This window comes from Leptosomus discolor, chromosome 3, assembly GCF_034619465.1.
Source record: "Leptosomus discolor isolate bLepDis1 chromosome 3, bLepDis1.hap2, whole genome shotgun sequence".
Lineage (NCBI taxonomy): Eukaryota > Metazoa > Chordata > Aves > Leptosomiformes > Leptosomidae > Leptosomus > Leptosomus discolor.
Genome location: NC_141393.1, coordinates 63,030,392 through 63,050,068, shown reverse-complemented (window position 1 = coordinate 63,050,068; position 19,677 = coordinate 63,030,392). Strand labels below are relative to the sequence as shown.

General features: G+C 40.3%; 1 protein-coding gene across 1 annotated transcript in view; it reads right to left on the bottom strand.

The window, feature by feature from the left end:
- The window catches only part of TNNI3K (TNNI3 interacting kinase), a 72,893-nt gene that overhangs the window by 37,293 nt on the left and 15,923 nt on the right, over window positions 1-19,677 (bottom strand). The window contains exons 6-17 of the mRNA XM_086462313.1: window positions 16,818-16,916; window positions 15,224-15,362; window positions 10,541-10,685; window positions 10,348-10,452; window positions 9,617-9,711; window positions 8,834-8,983; window positions 7,585-7,671; window positions 6,299-6,355; window positions 5,160-5,252; window positions 5,017-5,074; window positions 4,705-4,899; window positions 4,258-4,362 (exon numbers count right to left, since the gene is read on the bottom strand). Coding sequence (XP_086318439.1) covers window positions 4,258-4,362; window positions 4,705-4,899; window positions 5,017-5,074; window positions 5,160-5,252; window positions 6,299-6,355; window positions 7,585-7,671; window positions 8,834-8,983; window positions 9,617-9,711; window positions 10,348-10,452; window positions 10,541-10,685; window positions 15,224-15,362; window positions 16,818-16,916 — 1,328 coding nt within the window. The remainder of the gene's footprint in view (window positions 1-4,257; window positions 4,363-4,704; window positions 4,900-5,016; window positions 5,075-5,159; window positions 5,253-6,298; window positions 6,356-7,584; window positions 7,672-8,833; window positions 8,984-9,616; window positions 9,712-10,347; window positions 10,453-10,540; window positions 10,686-15,223; window positions 15,363-16,817; window positions 16,917-19,677) is intronic.

Here is a 19,677-nt window from a genome sequence, read left to right as displayed (position 1 = left end):
CAAGGGAAGTTAATAACAACTTGCCAGAAGGGTAAAGGTACCTAGATAGAAATGATTAGTGATCCTGACTGGGGCCAAAATTGAAGAATGGAATGTCCATCTCAAGGGATGCCTTGTAAAAGCAGAAGAGGTGACAGTCAGAAAGCTGTTTGCTCAGAGCAGTGCACAGCTATGCTGTGTGAGAGGAAAGCCCAACCATCCCCACTTCGAATGATGTGCTTTTGCAATAGAAGGACAGCAGAATGAAGCAGTATGCTTTGTCTTTAGCAAAAGGATCATTTTCATCTAAAACCTCACAATTAAACACAGTTAGGTATTTCACCACCCTTCACCGAAATATGTGCATCATGAGACTATTTTTGTAGCTATCACAGCAAGAACAGATTTTCTCTGCATACACCGAGGACTCAGTGCTTCCACTCAGATGCAGTCCTGCACTAGATTTTAGCTCTTAGAAGTAATCCAACCAGAGATGCTTTTATCTGTAACAAATGGGCTGAACAAACCAAGGAACAGTCAGATGAACTCAGTGATTATGGGAAAATATTTAAAGTAAAACAGATTAAACAAAGGAAAGGAGACTAACAAAAGAAAGTGACAAATTGTAACTTGAAAGCACAGTGCAATGCTGAAAATAAACGAAGAATTCTCAATTGGAAAATAAAAAACCCCAAACAAACAGATTAAACAAGTATTTGTATCCATCCTTGCATGAAACTGGAAGAAACTATCTGCCTGTGTGGGAAATCAACCAACAAGGACAGAAACGAATTAAGTGTTCAGTATTACATCACTTCAGTTACCAAAAAATCAGAGACTTCATAACGGCAAGATGTCAGGACCAAGGAAGAACAGCGAGATTGGGAGACAGAAGCTGTAGAAGCCTTGGCTGGCACTACCAAAGGCTGACTTAATTCAGGCCTTCCCCCTAAGACTAGAAAACAACAGCGTAAGGCACCAGCAACGCACCAGCACACCAGAGACGAGAGAGCTCGCAGCCCGTGGCGGGGCGCGCCCGGAGCCGCAGCGGGATCCAGAGGCGCAACATCTGCCGCAGCGCAGCGCCGCCGGGCCGGGAGCCGCCGGGGGCTGCAGGGGGGAAACACCCCCGGCCACCCCCGATCCCTGGGGAACCCCCCGGCCCCACCGACGCCGGGGATCCCCGGCCGCGGCGCCGCAGCGCACGGGCCCTCCCGGGGCGCGGCCGCTGCCCGCCTGGGCTGCGCGGGCGGAGGCGGGGGCCGGGGCGCCGCTGCCCGCCGGTCGCCCTGCGGAGGGGCCGGCGCTGCCCGAACGGCGCGGAGAGCAGGCGGCCTGGGCTGCCCTCCCAGGGCTTCCCTCCGTGCCTCCCGGGTCGCTGCAAAGCTTTGCAAGCAAATCGCTCGCTAATGGGTCGTAATTCGCTCAAAATGGACTAGAAGGGAATTTGCACTGCGCTTGAGTTCCTAATGTCTCCTGCTGATGAATAGAGCTGTTTGAACAAGTGGTTTTTATGGACTGTTTCAATTTGCATTGGCTCAGAACATCTTACGGATTTCAGCGTTATTGACTTGGAAGTGGGGAATGGACGTTTCTTGTCAACAAAATTTTACTTGTTCATATGAAGATGAAACATTCACATTTTCATTTTTTTTTGAGATTTATTTGATAAGCATATTTTTAAAACCTGGAATTTGAATTAGAATTAAAAAATTAAAAACCCATGAAGAACAGAAAAAATAATTTAAAATGTCAAAATGAAGCATTTTGGGCTTTCTTAGGCTAAAAGAATTTTGCTAAGTGATATGGGTTTTGAGAGAATTTAGTCAATCCAAAGTGCATTTAAAGTACTCTTTCACACACATTTTATGTAGCTCTGCAACAGGAAAATTGCAGAATATGGCCTATATTAATATACTTGGATTAAGACTCCATATAGTCAATATACACAAATGGACACAATGCATCAGCAATATCCTTCTAAACATCATACATTTATCATATCCATACAGAAACACCATATCTGCACATTTAAAGTAATTGGATATGTAATTGTCAGTGGTTGGCAGTAGCCATTTTTATGTGCTCGCAGCGGTTCTAGCATGAGCAGATGGATGCACTCATACATTGGAGTAGACGGATAAAGCAAAGTGCTAAAATTTGCGGTCAGAGTATAAAGCAGAATTTGTGTCAATATTGCTAACCCAGGGCACATAAATCCCAGAAAACTGGTTTGAAGTGATATGGTTTGTAGACTGCATTTTTCAGACTAAAATAAAGAAATGTGCAGTTTCTTTTGCATTAGAGATCTGATTTTCTTCAGTCTGCGAGTATATTTTTTCCTTTGTAACCACAAACAGTTATTCTTTCATTTAAAAAATGACTTCAAGAGCAGGTACTCATTTTTGAAAGTACCCTTTTGAACCCAAAGTTCTTGGGTAAGGAGGGAGAATTCAAGACATTATATACATGCCTGGCTCTCAAATTTGTCACCATGGGCCACTGCTGGAGACAGGCCACCGAGTTCAAGGGGCTTCAGCTTGCACCCCTGTGATTGGTCTCATGCACACACACACTGTCTCCCTGTTAACGCTTCGAATCCCCAGAAACCTCCCGTTATAAAGGACAAATGCTACATTTGAAGCCACTCCCTTCATAGGTGTCCTTTGCAGAGCTGTCAGCACAGGTACCCTTGGAGCAAGAACACAGGACCTCTCCCGTGCACAAGCCATGCTGTTCTCTGGGAGATGCCAGCAACAATGTCCAGAAAATTGCTGCTGCCTCTCATTTTTTTTCAGAATTTCGTACCAGAACCCTGAACTGGGCATAGTCTCACAATCAGTTTACTTCTTTGCTCAGCAAAGGGAAAAAACCAGCTCCTTTTCCAAAAGGATGAGTGTCTTTCACAAGGAATCTTCCACTGCAGCTGCCAGTGCGACTCAAAGATGAAAACTTACAGCAAGATGCAGGAGAACATTATTTATTATATCACCACAACTCTATAGGACCAGTCACTTGAGATAACCAATACATTTCCGTATTTTTTTTTTTAAACAAGTAGTTAAGCTAGTGGAAGATGAAGAGGTGTTTGTCTGACACTGAAGAAAACCCATTTTGTAACTTACTTCATCCTACTTTTAAAAATTTTTTTTCTGTAGACGCTTTCTGGCCACAATGCTCATACATACGAAGAAGCTGTTTCCAAGCAAACTGTTGTGGCTAAAGAGTGCAACAGCTATTCAGCACTAGCTTTCTCACCTGGTTGCTCTTCTTTAAATAAATCTATAGGTAATTTTGGTTAGCCCACTTCCAAAGCAGAAGTTAGTGCAGAATGGCTAGTCTGAGTGATTTCTGATGTAGTCATGACAAAAAAATTCTGCTCAGTAGAGAAGATGCTTCCTGCTTCTAACCAAGGTTGAACACTGGTGGACCAGACTACAGAAAATCCTGGTTTCAACAGTTGCATCCTTCAGTGACAATTACAGTTCAGCAAATGCAACTCGTAGAAGTTTGTATAAAACCTCTGAGTTTTTCTCAATTCAGTTTCATTTCCAGAGGGAAACCTGGATACCCGACTCACGTAGACTGTCACCTACTTCTTTGCCAGGGGCACTGCCAGCTGACTGCTGGGCTGGGATTTACCTACCCCAGCTCTGCGAGTGCCAGCATTAGTGCTTAATGCTAAACTGGACGGCTGCTCCCCTCCCGTAACAAGCACAGGCTCACCCCAGGCTCCTCCCTTTCCCAGCCTGGCACCTGAAGCAAACGGGAGGGATTACCTTCTAGAGGTCTTTCCCATTTCTGAATTGACCTTAGGGGCACTAGTGCCTCACTTACATCAGGCACTTAATTCTTAGAGGGGCAAATGTAGATGAAATGAATTAATTAATGGTTTGGATAAAAAAAAATTACACTGGGCAAATATACTAGATAGCATAAATTGTAAAAAGGCTGTCCTGCAGGAGGGACGTAGGCAAATAGGGGGTGTTTTGTAATTTCAGCTAAGATACCTGTCAGTGAAATGATTATAAGCACGACGTTGACTGCCGTCTGTTCAGCCATGCAACTCAACTGTACGAAAGCCTCCAGTGAACGGGAAGGCATCGTGCTGCGATGCCCCAGCCCAGCTGGTGCAAGCAGACCTTCCGCCAGGCTCCGTCAGTGTTAGTGAGAGACTGGCAGCTACAAGAGTCTGCGAGCACAGTGAGACTTCAGACTGCTGCTGTTGCTTTCAGGCTTAATACTCCCTAAATTTCTAGGATAAAGAAAGAAGCTTACCTGTTCAAATCACGGTGTATGATTGGTTGTGTGAGATTGTGGAGGTACTCCATGCCTTTGGCAACATCTACAGCAATGATTAATTTAGATTGCAGATCAAGAGTTCTAGATTTTGGAAGAAAAAAAATTACTCAAAGTTAATAAACAGATAAAAATTACCTGTAAATTATTCTTACCTGTAAATCACGGAAGCTTTAAAATTGTTTTAAACACAAAATAATGTTAATGTAGGTAATATAAATGTCTATAATATAAAATAATAACAATAACAATTTTGTCATTACTTATTAATTTCCCTTGTACACCCAATAATCTGAACCAAAGCTAAAATTTTTCTGGAGTGCTCCTTTCTCTGTTGTTTTACACTGAAATTAACATTTACACCAGTACATTTACTAGTTTTCCAAATTCTGCACCACAAGCCCAAGCAGAGAAAAAACGTAATACCTCTTCTGTTCATGAAGCAGGGAGAAGAGCGATCCTCCAGAAATATACTGAGTGACTATAGCAAACTGGCTTGGGTCATCTAAGCACGCTCCCACAAACTGGATGACGCACGGATGATTCAGTCGGCAGAGAATGGAAACTTCACGGCAGAACATGTCCACATCGGATTTGGAGCAGTAGGTATTGGCTCGATAGCTTAGAATTTACACGAGAGGAAACAGTAAGGGGAAAAAAAAAAGTTGCCTTTTTTTTTTTTTAATGCTTCACACTAGGTCATTAACCAAAGAAGACAGAAAAGTCTGATGAACTTACCGTTTGATTGCAACGATTTTATTTCTGCATCGTCCCTTATATACTTTTCCAAAAGACCCTAAAATGGGTTAGAATAAATAAGCAAACCGGTATTTAATATGAACATCAGACATTTAAAACACATTCATTCTTATTTCTGGTACCTGAGCCGATAATCTCATGGAACTCTATTTCGGAGAGCTGAAGATGGAAATGCGATGGCAAACCAGCACGAAGGAGGAGAACATCTGCCTTTTCTGCAAAAGAAAACACTTCTCCTATTTGTAAAATGCAGGGTCATGGGGAAGGCCAGAATGCAAGCATTTAACTTCACAAAACCGTCACGCTGTAAAAGCTGATTTTCCTCCTGTAAACTGGTTGACTGCTAATCCTATTCCCCTTTTTTTCAGCAAACACAGCAAAACCCAATAACAAACACTTGAATGCTACAGGTGCCTTGGGCTTTCTTGGCTTTAAAATCTTACCACTGATGAGCACTGTCCCATAAGCGTATGCTGCCTGGATCATGTGGTGGCTGTGCAAAAGTCTTTGGGAGGAGAATTAGTTCCTTTTTTCTGTATAGCCAGCGCTCATTACTAGTGCAGGGGATGTTATTCCAGATCTGAGCAACTCTTTAGTGACATGTGGAATCTAAATTTTGCAACTTAATTTAGCTAGCAAACATCTCTACCTTGTTGATCTTTTTGGTTTATTACTATGAAGTTTACCAGAATATTTCTAACCAGAACATTTCAGTGCTGCTATGTGAAGGATGTGGTGATTTGATTATATCAAGAGTGAATATTTGAAGTGGAAAATTGAAAGCAAAATTAAAATTGAAAACAAAAAATGAAATATGCTAAAGTATAAATATTCACCTGAATGTTTTATCTATGTGTGCTTCAGATTGACACAAATTATTTTTGGACAGAATCTTTCTTGTAAGGATAATCCAGGCATTTTACAGTGGAATTCAATATGGTATTTGCATTCATGGATATGTGTGTATTTCATTAGTACTAATTCACAACCACATCCTTTTCTCCAAAGAAATAAAAATATTTTTTAAAGTAAATGAAAAGAAGATCAATACAGGAATTGTCATAAAGCTGCGCAACAAAGCTAAGTATATCATTTCCTAAAATTATCCTAGGGAAATACAGCTGCTGCTTATGCACATCATTATATTTCTGAACAATGAAAATTCCAGGAATAATGAATCTTGTGTAGCATGTTTAGGCTGACAAACACCTTGGGTAAAAAGACCATAAAAGTTCAAGTTTTCCCTTGCCATTGAAAATACCTTTAGTCATGCTTTTAATCTTTCCTAGAGGGGATGGAACTGACACATAGGAACCATCTGAAACAGAAGAACAGAAAGAATTTTGTGGAATTCAAAGGCAGTATAAGCATCTGTACTGAGAAATTAAGGAGCAGTGATTGCTTAAAGAATGAATAATAATGGGGTCAAAATACACATAAGCACCCAAATGGGTAGGATTGTGATGCTATATGGCTGCGTTCTTGAAAGCAATTCGTATATACCTTCACTAAATGCTGTAGAACAACACTGGCTTTCGCTGGTGTTAAAGGCAGCTGACGTAGCCTTTGGTATCAGCTATATTTTGCAAAGGAACTGAGAGCAGGTTCCCAAATTCTGACAACTGGGCCGTGAACATATTGTGCTCCTAGTTCACTGACTACCTTTTCCAAAAGACCTCAGCTTTCTCCATGCACCAAAAATTTCCTCTTTTTTTCTGCTTGCATGGGAGCTGAGTTCTGTTAACAATCAGCATTAAAAAATCTGTCTGGGTGTGTTAATTGCTTGCTGAAACAGATTTCCAAAACATGCATAAATGTAGTCCCCTGAAGAGTCACGGGCACTTCAGCTACGCTGCACCCGGCCCTGGAAGCGGTCAGACTCCGTAGGAAGCAGATTGCTCTGCAGCTGGCTGTGGGGCTCCTCCCAGTTCCTCAGCAGAGCAAGTGAGCCGGCCAAGTGCAGTGTGGAACAGGCACCCTCTCTTCTCTGTGGGCAGCATTCTCCATGCGCTGCAAAATGTTTTGTTCATCTGACTGCTTGCATTAACGATCTTCCTGGTACTTGTCATTTGTATTGGCATCTAAATGACAATCTTTGTAGCAAAAAGGACAATTAATTCTTCCCAAGGGGGAGTTAGATATCCAAAGATATTAAAAACTATGAAGGGGACTCAGAACAGAAATATACCGAATGTCAGCAATCAAAGGAACGTCAGAGCTAAACAACACAAAGAGAATGGCTAAACAAGGTCTAAGGACGTAGGAAGGTATGAGTAATGATTACTAGGGATCGATCTTCCCCTCGCAGCTTTTAGCTTTTCTTTCTAGTGAGTAATACAAAGTGACAACTCTATTTTGAGATAAAGGAAGACTTTTGACATAAATAGAGGGTACCTGGAGAATGGCGATTCTCATGACACTAATTTCCTTTGTACCAGACAGAACTGATCCAAAGCTCCCTGACATCAGCGGAACATTTCCAGAGACTTCAGCGGTCTTTGGATCAGACCCCTCAGTTAGATAATAAGGTGATTTCTCAGACCATACCTCCTCCGGGTTGTGAGTATTCATTACAGGGGGAATCATCTTGAGGTCTCTTATAATGCTTCAGAAGGGTAACAATGGCATCATGACCTAAGAAAGAAAGAGGAAATATAAAGATTTGCAGGTAAACTTGATAGCATTTTTTTTTTTTTTGATTTGTACAAAACCAGGGGATTTTTAACAAAATGTACAGTGTGCTTATAAAACATGTAAACAAAGATAGGGCGGCACTAATCTGAAACATACTATGATTCTTAAGTACAGAAGTATAGGGAAAAACCTGCCAATAAAAAGAAGCATGTTATTTTCACAAGTCCACCTAATCCTAAAATGTGATATATGGCAATAGAAAAAACCCTGCTACAGAAATCCTAAAATGGAAGTTGACAATAGTCTTCAATATGCCTTTTGAGGAAAACCAGTGCCTGAACATATTTCAGTTTTGATGTCCTAAACAGGACAAAATTTGTACGCCCTGTTGCTGTAGACAGTTGCTGTACTCATTCTCCTCTTCAAGGAGCCAGAAGAGAGCAGTGTATGCACAGCGTGCTCGCTCTCAGATGTTTGATGCACAAAGTTCTGCTTGGCAATATTCAAAATTCTTTTCTACACCTTTCAAAGATGAGTTTTCCCTCAGTAATTACATACAGAGTATTTTGACAATATCTGTTTTTTGAAAGGCCTTTGAAATCCATAGTTCTGCTATATTGCAGTCATTCTCGTTAGAAATAGTCCTGCAATGCTTTTGTAGTGGGGGGGATGTCCCAGGAGTCACGGAGTCAAAAATGGGACAGAAAATTGACACGTTGCTGTACATGTAGGACAGTATAACAGGAACCACGGAAAATGCCTTACTTTGAGCCACATTTGCAAGAATTTAAGATTACTGACTCCAATTCATCACTCCTTGAAATGCCTCCTTCAGTAATAACATTAAAACTCATGCACATTCCAGAGGGAGAAATAGTCATTTCTGAACAGGCTGTATGTTTTCTGTTTTAGCAGCACATAAATACTCCTGTCCTTGAGTTTGTGTTGCATTAAACTGATGTTTAACAGAGTATCTGAGAAGATAAATAAAAGGGCTGGTTTTTACAACCTTTCGTGTCAGCAGCTGGAAAGCAGATGGTAAGAGCTCTTAGTCTACAGGGACTGAGGGTTTATTTTGTAGTGTTATCTCCTTCCTGTGCTATTCTCTCCTTCCTGTGCTTTTCCTATGGATTTTGTAGCAGAAACTAGAAAATTGAAATACCTTTCTCATAAGCCCACATCAAGCAGGTCTGCTCATCCTTTTCTCCACTGGACCTGCTGGGATCACAAGCTACAAGATTCATATCGGCTCCATTATCCAGTAAAAACTGTACAAGTCGAATATGACCGTGGTAGCAAGCACAGTGCAATCCTAGAACACCAGAGAAGCATGGTAAGCACAACTGTCAGAACATCATAATAGGACTTGCAGCAAACTGATTTCCTCAGTAAAGGAATATATTATCAAAAAAACACCTGAGGCAATAGGTGAAAATAAAATATGAATGTGGCAAGAACCAGTCTATTGCCTGCCACACAACACGTCAGCATTTACTCTACCACCTGCAAGTCACATTTAACAGCTTCGTACATGAGGAAAAGCAAGTAGAAACAAAGAAAGCTCTTTTCTTTGTTGCCTGTAGTAGGGAAATGGAGGTGTGCAGCTCTTCTCACACTGAGTCCTATACGCCTAGTTGCTAGCAGAACAATACTTGGGCCCAATTCTGAAAACTACTTAGAAGCCTAACTATGGGAGAATCAGTTTACATCAGGTTTTGTTACTCATATGCAAGTTAACAAGCCTGACACATCCTCACTGAAGTTTTATCACTTCTATGCCTGCCTGCAAACATATTTTAAAAAAGTTGAAATCTGTCCGAAAGGTAACTGGATGCTGATCATCAAATTACCCTCGGAATTACCCTGGAAATCTTGATTGTGAATGGCTTTCAAGTTTTCTGGTGCTGGTATACACATTCGTACACAATAAGGATGATGACGCTACCTGTGTGTCCATCTCTTCCCTGATGATTGATGCTTACAACATTCTGGTCAAGAAGAAATTTTACAAGTTCTATGTTCTTTCCATAGGTGCAAGCACTGCAAAACCAAAGGGAAAAGTGGATGCTATAGTCCATAAAAGGACAAATACTTTGGGTAGCCAAAAATTTAAAAAGAATTACCCAGAGATAAAAATAACGTAAGAGAATAAAGAAATGTGCAAAGGCATGATTAGTCCACCAAAGCATGTTAATTTTTATTGTTTCAGAAACATTCTAGTTATTGTATAAATAATTTTGCACAGCTATATAAAATTAATACAGTCTATTTTGCAAAGTGCCTCTTAAATAACACATTACAAACTTATAGCATCACGACCGAAATGTGTTCTGCCACCTCATTTCTGATTGAGAATATCTAGACTCCAGAAGGTTTCTAGGCAGAACAGGCTCTAATCTCAGCTTCCAAACTGGACAGAAATAGAAACTGCTATTCATCCCAGTGTTGACGAACCTGATGCCTTTCCTACCTTTCTCTCTCTCCCTATTCACTATCTGGTTCTACCTCTTACTTGTCCTCTCCTGGATCCCAAGATACAAACTTAACACTCATGTTGAGCTCTTTGCTTTCTTTGTTCCTAGTCTGGCTATTGGTGAGATATTTGTAGTTTCAGGTGTTGGACTGCATGCATACAAAAGTGGAATTCTGTTGATAATGGCTTTTTAAACATCTCACCTGTGGAAAGCTGTTTCACTGAATATGTTTTCTTTAGTGAGACTTTCTGTTCCTGAGAGCTGAATTATTTCCTTGACAACTTCAAACTTTCCATTGTAACAGGCACTGAAGATGAAGTCAGTAAAGAGCTGTTAACATCAGCTTTGTAATCAGGCCCAAACCACATAAAACAGAGCTTCTCCATGTGACTCACAGATGTAACGGTGTGTCTCCGTAGATATTCACCACGTGCGGCTGAACTTCGAAGGTGCTCTGCAGCAAGAACTTTACAATTTCATGGTGTCCAAATCGACAGCAGAAGTGCAGAGGAACATGATCTTCATTGTCCTGAGCATTCACTGCCATTCAACCCAGAAAGAGATCAAAGAAAGCATTTTATACTTAACATCGCTTGTTTTGGATATTTAGTAATGCTTTATGTGTTGCACCTATATGTTTTGAAACCTCCTGCTCAAATATTTATGGTCCTATTTCTTTAAAATTGAAATTTCTGTGAGCTTTCATGTATCAAAACTACATTACTCAGTGCCATCTGTACACCGTCAAGATAATTTTTTGGGCTTAGGGTATAAATGCTGTCTTCTAGTAGCAGATATACTGAATGTTTTCATGCAGCATTCTATGAATGAATCACAAGTGATGAACGATCCTTAGAAAGAGCAATTCCTGTCAGTATATTACAATGTGAAGCAAAAGTAAGGCACGTAGTTACTATACGTAAGAAAGCAATCCACTGAGTTATTCCAACTGCATGGAACACAGTTATTAATTACAAATACTATGAAGAAACATACTTTGTTGTTGCTCTTAGGAAAGGAAGTGAAGTAGTCCTGAAAGCAGACAAATTTTATTAAAAGACCATAGGAATTATAAAGACAAAGAATATATTTTATATCACACGGTCCCTGAAAGAAGCCTCCAGGATCATCAGTTTGAAGAAAATAAAAATAGCATTTAGCTTATGTGAAGCAAAGGAAATGTTTGTTTCCTGGCCACCAACTAGTTTTCTACATTTGTAGATGTTCTGTTTCTTAGCTACCCCATCAGGCTATAAAGGAGTTTTTAAAATACGATTTTTTTTTTCTTTCCTTTTGAAAGGAACAGTTTTTGAAGTCATGCAAACATCTACATTCGAAGTCCTACTTCTACATTCAAATATTTGAGAAGCAATTATTTCCAGGTCCTCCCTGAATTCAAAGAAATGGAACATAAAGAGCGGAACATACTGACAATTCTAAATTATCATTACTTTTTAAAAAAACCCACACCTTTCACTCGCCCATTCCTTTTTCTGCTGGAGTGCTGGGACACCAGCAGAAGTGTAGCCATACAATCAGGCCAGCTGGTAACACAACTCCAGGCAAAACCCACAGTTCCTTATTTTCAATAATCAAGTTTACCTTCCTTCATATAAGTGGCACGTGAGACTGAGAAACAACAAATAATGAGATGACTCATACTTTGGTTCAGAAGTCAGCCCTCCTGAGGCCCAAATATGTACCCATCTGATTGCCTAAAGGGCTCAGCAGCTTGACAACACACCTCTCAAGGTCAAGACCATAACCAGGCAACTGCTAAAACCAACGAGTCATCTGGATCTAACGTGTGTTGCTGAATAGACATTCTTAGAAACTATATAGAGAAATGTCGGGTGTGGACATGAGTATAGTGAAGCCACAAGAAGGAGACAAAAGGAGTTCAGTCTGATGAAATGAGAAAAGAGAATGGCTATTTGGGAGTACTGGTGGTTTCTCATTGTAATGAACTTCCTTTTCCACTGTGCTGTAAGAAAAAACCCTTCTCTTCGTTTTGTTTATTACAATTATCCTAGAAAAAAAATATACCAGATTACGAGAATGAATAAAAATTATGAAATGATGCTTTGTACCCCTATTGTTGCTACATTCTACCATTTGGATATTCTAAAATTATAAAACTGAATTTCCTGACAGAATAAATGTGCAAGTTGGTAGCAATCAGATTGACTCAGTAATGCAAAAATGCTCTAGGAGTTTCAAAGGTGTGAAAAAAGAAAGAAGGAAATAGAAGTTGTTAAAAAAAAAAAGAGAAAATCCATGCTAAATCAGTCTGTAAAAATCTCAAGATAGTTAAGGCACTTTAAGTGATAGCAGCTTGTAATGACATGCTAGTCTTTGAGATATATTAATGATCTCAAAATGAATTTGGAGCTTAAAGGAATTCAATGCATCAGAAAATGGGCTTGAAAGACCTTATGTCATTTCTGAAGATACACGTAGTTTACTTAGTCCTTCCCTACAGTGTTAATGTTAAAACAAATTATGAGATTAGCATCTGGAGAACCGACTGTATTTGTAACATACTGCGTTTATATATATGCATATATAAAACAAGAACATTTGTGATTATATATACAGTACATTTATATGTTTTTCTTACATATTGTGGTTGGGTTGAAGAAGAATATTAGCTATTGTTGGACTGCAAATGTTGCTATATTTCAGCAGTATTTTGACCTTTTCAATCCAATTCAGTGGTCAGTGTTTTTCTTTAGTTGTCATGGCTTCAGAGCTGATCAACGCGTCAGTCAGGTTATGTCAAAAGAAATGGTTCAAGTTTATGACACCAATTACTGGTCTGCACGGAATACTGCAAAAATTTCTTCAGGTTGTTTCACCAATTACTTTCATTCACAGGCACTTAAGAGCTGTGCCTCTGCTGCTGTATTTATACCAAGTTTCAAAGTGTGCTACTTTCTGTAAAAGACTTCCCACTTCCAGTCTCCTTTTTCCAGTGCTGAAGATTCTGATTTTAAAGAATCCGAAACAGTGTCCCAGATTCTTTTCCTTTCAGAATAAACTAACCGATAGTGAACTTCCCACTGCCTTGTTATGGTGAGTGAACATTTCTTCTTTTCCCTCCCTCTATTATAATTATATCAGTTCAGTGCACACGCAGAGACTAACACATCAAGAGCTCACTACTGAAAAAAGTACTTACAAATCCAAGTCATACTGTTTCCCTCCACATATTATTAATGCACGAGTAGGATGTATGTACTGTAGGCAAGACTCACAGAGAATATGGTAAATTTATACTAGTAAAATCTAGCAAAGAAGAGGAAATTAGGGAAACACGCAGCCTTCGTGCCACTAGCAGAGCAGGAACAGGGGTACATGAATGATGCTGCTTTTGGCACTACGGAGCGTCCTGAGCAAGGGAGCAGCCTCATGTGCTTTTGTCCCTGTTTTTCCAAGGGATCAGGAATGGCAGCACTTTACAGAGGAAGAGCTGAAGTCTGTAGGCTTGAGAACACAGAACCTGTGCAAAACGGCCACTCAACTGTTCTCTCCTGAAGTCACCTAAGAGCTGTCCTTGGGGACTGGATCAGGTGAGATGAGGTGCTGAACCTGGCAGTTTAACATGCCTCTCACATGTGGCTATATAGCATAGCTGTTTAACCTTCCCTGGTTATGCTCTGTTGTTCGTAGTTCACAAACAGCTCTGTGCCTAGCCTGGAACCAGACGTTAAACGGGGCACTTGATCGATAAGCAGCCACCGAAGAACTTTGATAACTTCTTGTTCTTTCTATATCATAGAGAATTCCTGCAGCAAGTGCTCTCTTTGCTTATTTGTTTGTTTCTTGTTTTTCCAGTTCTGCTTTTCCAAGGTCAAATCATGATATCCCTAGGCAAAATCCTAACCCCACTGAAATTAATGGAGGTTTTGCTGTAGACTTCAAGGGGACCAAGATTTTATCTTGTATGTTTTGGATGTAAGTTAACAAGAGTAGTGATGTAGTTCAAAGACGTATTAAAAAGCAATACTTCTGCAAGTAACGTACTCTCCCTTTTCAAAAAACTTTTCTTTCTCTTGAGGATAAGCAATTAATTTCCAAATAATTTAATGTTGTTTAGTATTTAAGAATGTCTGCATTAATAATTATAATACGCATAAAATTTGACTTCTAAGTTTTAACATTTATAAGGCTTTGTAGGATGTGGCCACAAGTGTGTATGCACATGCCTATGTTGCAAGTGTCAGTGGTGGAAAAGGCTGGAGTGTGGTATGTTTTGTGCCTTCTACATTACTGAGACAGCATGAGGAGAGGGAACAAAAGAACAAGCGTAAGAGTTCAGCAGTACTACTAGTTGCATGCTAATGTTAATTACAATGGAAAATATTTTAAATTGTGGCACAAGCAAACTATGCGGCGCTGAACTGTAATGTCATTTTCTTACTGGCATCAGCGTGAGATCAACCGTAAAAAGAATGTGCAGAATCCTAACTCTCACAGAATACCAAACGCACACTAGTAGACTTTTGTATCTGTCCTGCCCATTACATCTCTCACACACACACACTTTCTCTTATGGAAAATGTCCCGCAAGGAAGCGTATGAAGCTTGTGAAGCATAATAAAGCATGTGCTAAAAAGATTCCATTTTCTGTGGAACGGTTTCTGAACCATTTAAATTTCTCATCTGAATTATTTTAAATTGCTTGCTGTATAATTTTGAGTTAAAATCCTTCATCTGTATCTCACTCTCTAGGAGTTCACTATGCATTTAAGTAATTTTGATTGGAGATACATACCATATGGTTAGGTGTTTTCTGGATGAAAGTCTCAATAGCAACCTACCTCTGTATGTTAATCTTAATTTTGGTTTTTCACCTCTAACTTATTAATGAAAACAGAATGCACATGAGATGACAAACTAAGCATACTCAAGAAGTGAGGAAAACTCGCCAACTGCTATTTTTTGTTTCAGCTGCCCAAAGGCCGTACACGAATACACACAGAGTACATGTTAGGAAGCTAAATTCAAGATTCAAGACCTGACTCTGCCTATAAAATACAGTGTTAAAGTTGATTTTTTAAAACATCTTTTCTTACCATCAGCTTTGCTTCCCTCTTCCATCAAGAGCTTTGTAATGTTGAGAAAGCCTTTGGCAGAAGCCAAATGGAGAGGTCTGTCTCCAACTTCACCACTGGCATTCACATCAGCTCCGAACTTCAGTAAGAGGTGGGTAACCTAAACATTTCATTGAGGCTAATTAAAATATCACATGAAAATAAGTTTTTTGACAAAAATCAGGTAGAATATTGCATTGGGTAATTCTATATGTGGGCATCTCTTTAAAGTTAAGACAGGGAGAGAAGATTCAATAGAAAACAAATTTTTAAGTTACATATCTATAAAAATATTAAAATTCTCGAAAGCAAGTGCTCATTCATTCTCTAAAATGTTAAAGATGTGTCTACGTTTAGCCTATATCCAATGCTAAACAATATCAGTTGCTCTGTCACCTGATGACCCCTCTCCAGCCGAGAAGGGGAGCCAGGAAAAGAAGAGCAGACCCATAGGTTGAAGTGAGAGCAGATTCAATGAAAAAGCACTAGTGCCAACAGAAAACCACACAAAGTATACGCAGCCCAATGAACGTACGGCACTCACAGCCAACATGACCTCAGTCCTGAGGAGCCAGAGGAGTGGCAGGGAGTGGAGGAACCGCCCTGCCTTTAGCAAACTTCCCCTTTTACCCTGAGTGTGCGGTTGATGGGACGGGATGCAGCTGTGACCAGCGTGGGCCACTGCCCCGACTTTGGCCCGTCCCTGCCAAGCAGCCAGCCAGCTTGCCACCTCTTAACGGCCGTGAGACAGACTGGCCCAAGGGTCTGTATCAGGGAAACCAGGACAGTGTGGCCAGACATGCTAGACACAAGACACATGCATTTAACTGACCAGTCCGCAGCATAAAGCAAATGCCCTCAAAGCCCACAAATGCCAGAGCTAAAAGGGCTATTCAGGGCAAATGACTGGTCTGCTAGATTAGCCATATATAGTAAAAGAAAGAGAATTGGGAGGTTCAATGCCAGCTTTGGTCAGAAATTCAGATTATGTTTCAATAAGTCCGTGAGCTGTGTGAATGAAGCAAGGACAGTCTGGACATGTCATGTGCACAATACCTCATGGAAAATCCTGCTCTCTAAATGACAATTTTTTCTGTTAACTTAAAAGTGGCTACAATTTAGTTTGTGAATTCCAAGGAAAACCAACAGAATTGCCATTGAATTATTCCTGGGAAGAGATGTTTACCTCCTCAGAGAGGTTTAAGAAAATATACTCACATTCCTTATGCAGTCTCTGAAATGCAGGGTAAATAAACACCAAATGAAATATGCCTCTGGGTCCACGTGTGTTTATAGGTTATCAAAGCTAGCTAGACAATCATTTGTTTCAAGTGGTCTAGAGGGGAAGACACCAATATTTGCTGGGGTTTAGCACAGAGGACTAAAGTGCAGAAATTTCCTGTTGATATTCAGACTCTTAGAGCAACCAGAGGCTGACTTAGACATGTAACTTCAGTATATGAGGCCTTTTCTTGGTAGGACCCTCTGGAATGTAAAGCAAAAATATCTAAGACTAAACCTATAGTTGCCTCGGTGTTCCACTTCTCAGCTTTCTGAAATTCCCCCATTTAGTTACCTGTTCATGGCCATAGTATGCAGCAATATGCAACGGGGTGAAAAAAACTGCATCCTGAACATTCACATAAGCTCCATGCTGCAAAAGAATATCAACAGCCTAGAAGGAAACAAATGTAAAATTCCAATTAGAAACTCTCTCTCTGTATATGTGATCAGCTAGTAAAACAAGATTCCTAAACCTTATAGCACCAGTTTAAAAAAAAAGCAAAAAGCCCCAAATGAGCAAGCTATAAAGGTGAAGAACTGTGTACAACATGTAAAAGTGATTAACTTACAGTACTTTAACTGAACACTGAATGTCACTGATGCTTTATAAATAAGCCTGAAAATCTGTTTGCCAGTAAAAAGACTGATTTATGAAATAAGAGGCATAAAAATTACTGTCTGGATTTTGTCAGAATAACCTTTAATTTTCTTTTAACCATTATGAATAAAGAGCAGTAAACATATCAGAGTTTTTAGAAGTAAAAAAAAAAATAATAAAATCCTTAAGATCGTTTTAAATGTAAATGTATGAAGGTAAATTCTCAAGCATAATTCCCTCAGTGTGTAAAGATTTCTTTATATTTTAGAATAGCCCTTTGGCTTCAATAAATAACCCTAAGTGTTTCCTTTCAAATTTCCACTTTTTTTTTGTCTTTCAGGATGCCAATGTTTTCCTGGACAGCTATGAATGACCAAACATTGGCTTTCTGAGTAACTGTCAAAATAGAAGCCTGAATGAAACCACTTTGGATTACATATCGAAGCCTGAGGGCTGCTTATATTTTTGAAGCACAAGGGAGCCTTTAGGCACGCTAAGAGGCTTGTACCATCTGAATAACAGAATCACAGATTATGGTGATTATTATAACCATGGATTATTTGTGTAGCTCTTCAAATCATTTTGATGAATGATTTTTGAGTGTTTTTTGAGTTTAATCATGATGAAAGATGCTGGCCCGTTAATCACCCACAGTACAGTGAGCAGCTGGGAAGCACCTCCCTGGCAATCAGAAGAAATGACAAAGAAAGGGAACTGGCCAGCTTCTGTGCTACACTATTTATACCTGTGCCTCCCCACTGAGACTTCCACTGGTGATGCCAATTAGTGATAGTTGCGATGATGCACATTTCTGTCAACTGCTGTCTAAGCCGAGACCACCAAATCATTTCACACACGCAACAATGGGGCCAGTCATTTAAATCCGTGTCATTCTCAAGTACTGAGAGAATGAAAACGTGTTACCAAGCAACATTAGTGTACAGGGATTATTTCTTTACACAATTTAAATTGAAATACAGTTTTTCCATGTGACTGCCTGAATACATTTTCTGTGTAAAGTCCATTCCCTGATGTATTCAAGTGTGTCTATTTCCCATTAGTTTTAACCATTTCGCTATGGTATCAGCTGTAAGCCTCCCCTGGAAGCAGCACTGCAGGGCCAGTTCTGTCTCTTCAGAACCCAAGGGCTTCGACAGGTCCAGCACATTATAGGAGGCACCTAAGTACTGCAAGGACTAAGCCCTTCTGTTGAAAACAGGCTGCAGAAGGTGAGGATTGCTGTGTTCCTATGAAATTATTCTTTGGCACCTCTCTGAGTACAAATGGTGGGGAATGTTTGCCATCTGTGCCCGATAGTATTTTCCAGAAGCTACAAGTATCCTGGGAGCATACCAGGCAGGAACAGATGCAATTCTGATGTGAATGGGGTAAGGAGTGAGCATTGTCTTTGAATTAGATCACAAACAAGCCCCACAAACACTGGTGCTTGTCTTTGGTTTCTGTGATGGTGCTCCAGAGACATGTGAGTTCTGAGCATGTGGCAAGGGAGAAGGTGGGAGCTGGCAGGAGTGAGAGAACTCCCGAATAAAGGCAATCCTGGGGATGAACAGCATCCCAGGCAGCCATAGCCAGACTCCGTGGATAACACAGAACCACAGAACCTTTGAGGCTGGAAGGGAGCTCTGAAGATTGTCCAGTCCAATGCCCCTACATAAAGCAGCATCTCCTAAAGCAGGTCTCTGGGGACCATGTCCAATCAGGTCTCGAATATTGTCCAGTCTCTAAGGATGGAGGTTCCACAACCTCCCTGGAAACCTGTTCCAGTGCTTGAGCACCCTCACAGTAAGCCTTTTCTTCTGTTTAAACGGAATTTCCTGGATTTCAGTCCAGTTGTCCAATTGAATTTTGATTGTTTCCAAGGATGGAGGTTGTGCGTCCTCTCTGGAAAGCTGTCAGTGTTGCACCACTCTCATTGTCATCCCCTAGTCCCCTTCACACATAGTCAGAATTTCTCTCGTAAATCTCTTGTGCGTTGACAGCTTTTTGCTGTGCATCCTTTGGCTATGGATCTCAAAGAGTTTGACTCCATAAAAAAAATCTTATGAAAGTTCCCTTGAAATCTTTAGGGAAGCTGCCTACCCTTATATCAGCTGAAGAACAGATCAGTAACAGCCTTAGCACATGCACTTACTGGATGAGTGTTAATGTGTTCATGTAGTAAATAAAGAACACGCTCTGTTATTGGTTGGTTAATACAACCGACTCCCTCCATTGTGCCTCCCATGTCCAGACAATTTTCAGTATACTATAGCTTGGTGGACCAAAGGTTGGGAACACAGAGCCAGTTAGACTGTGATTTAATGGCTTGGTGGCTTTCAAGTGATTAATCTTAGACATTTTTCATCAAACTACTATCATAAAACTGAAGTTGCAGCCCTTAGCTCTGAAAAGAGATGTTTGCACCTGTAGCTTTTACAAGAATATGGTTGAAACTTCTTTGAATCAGTTTGGTTTTAATTTAGGCATGCCACTATAAGGCTATAACACACTCGGGGATGTGACCACAACTCCGATTCTCCTTGATCTCTGTGGA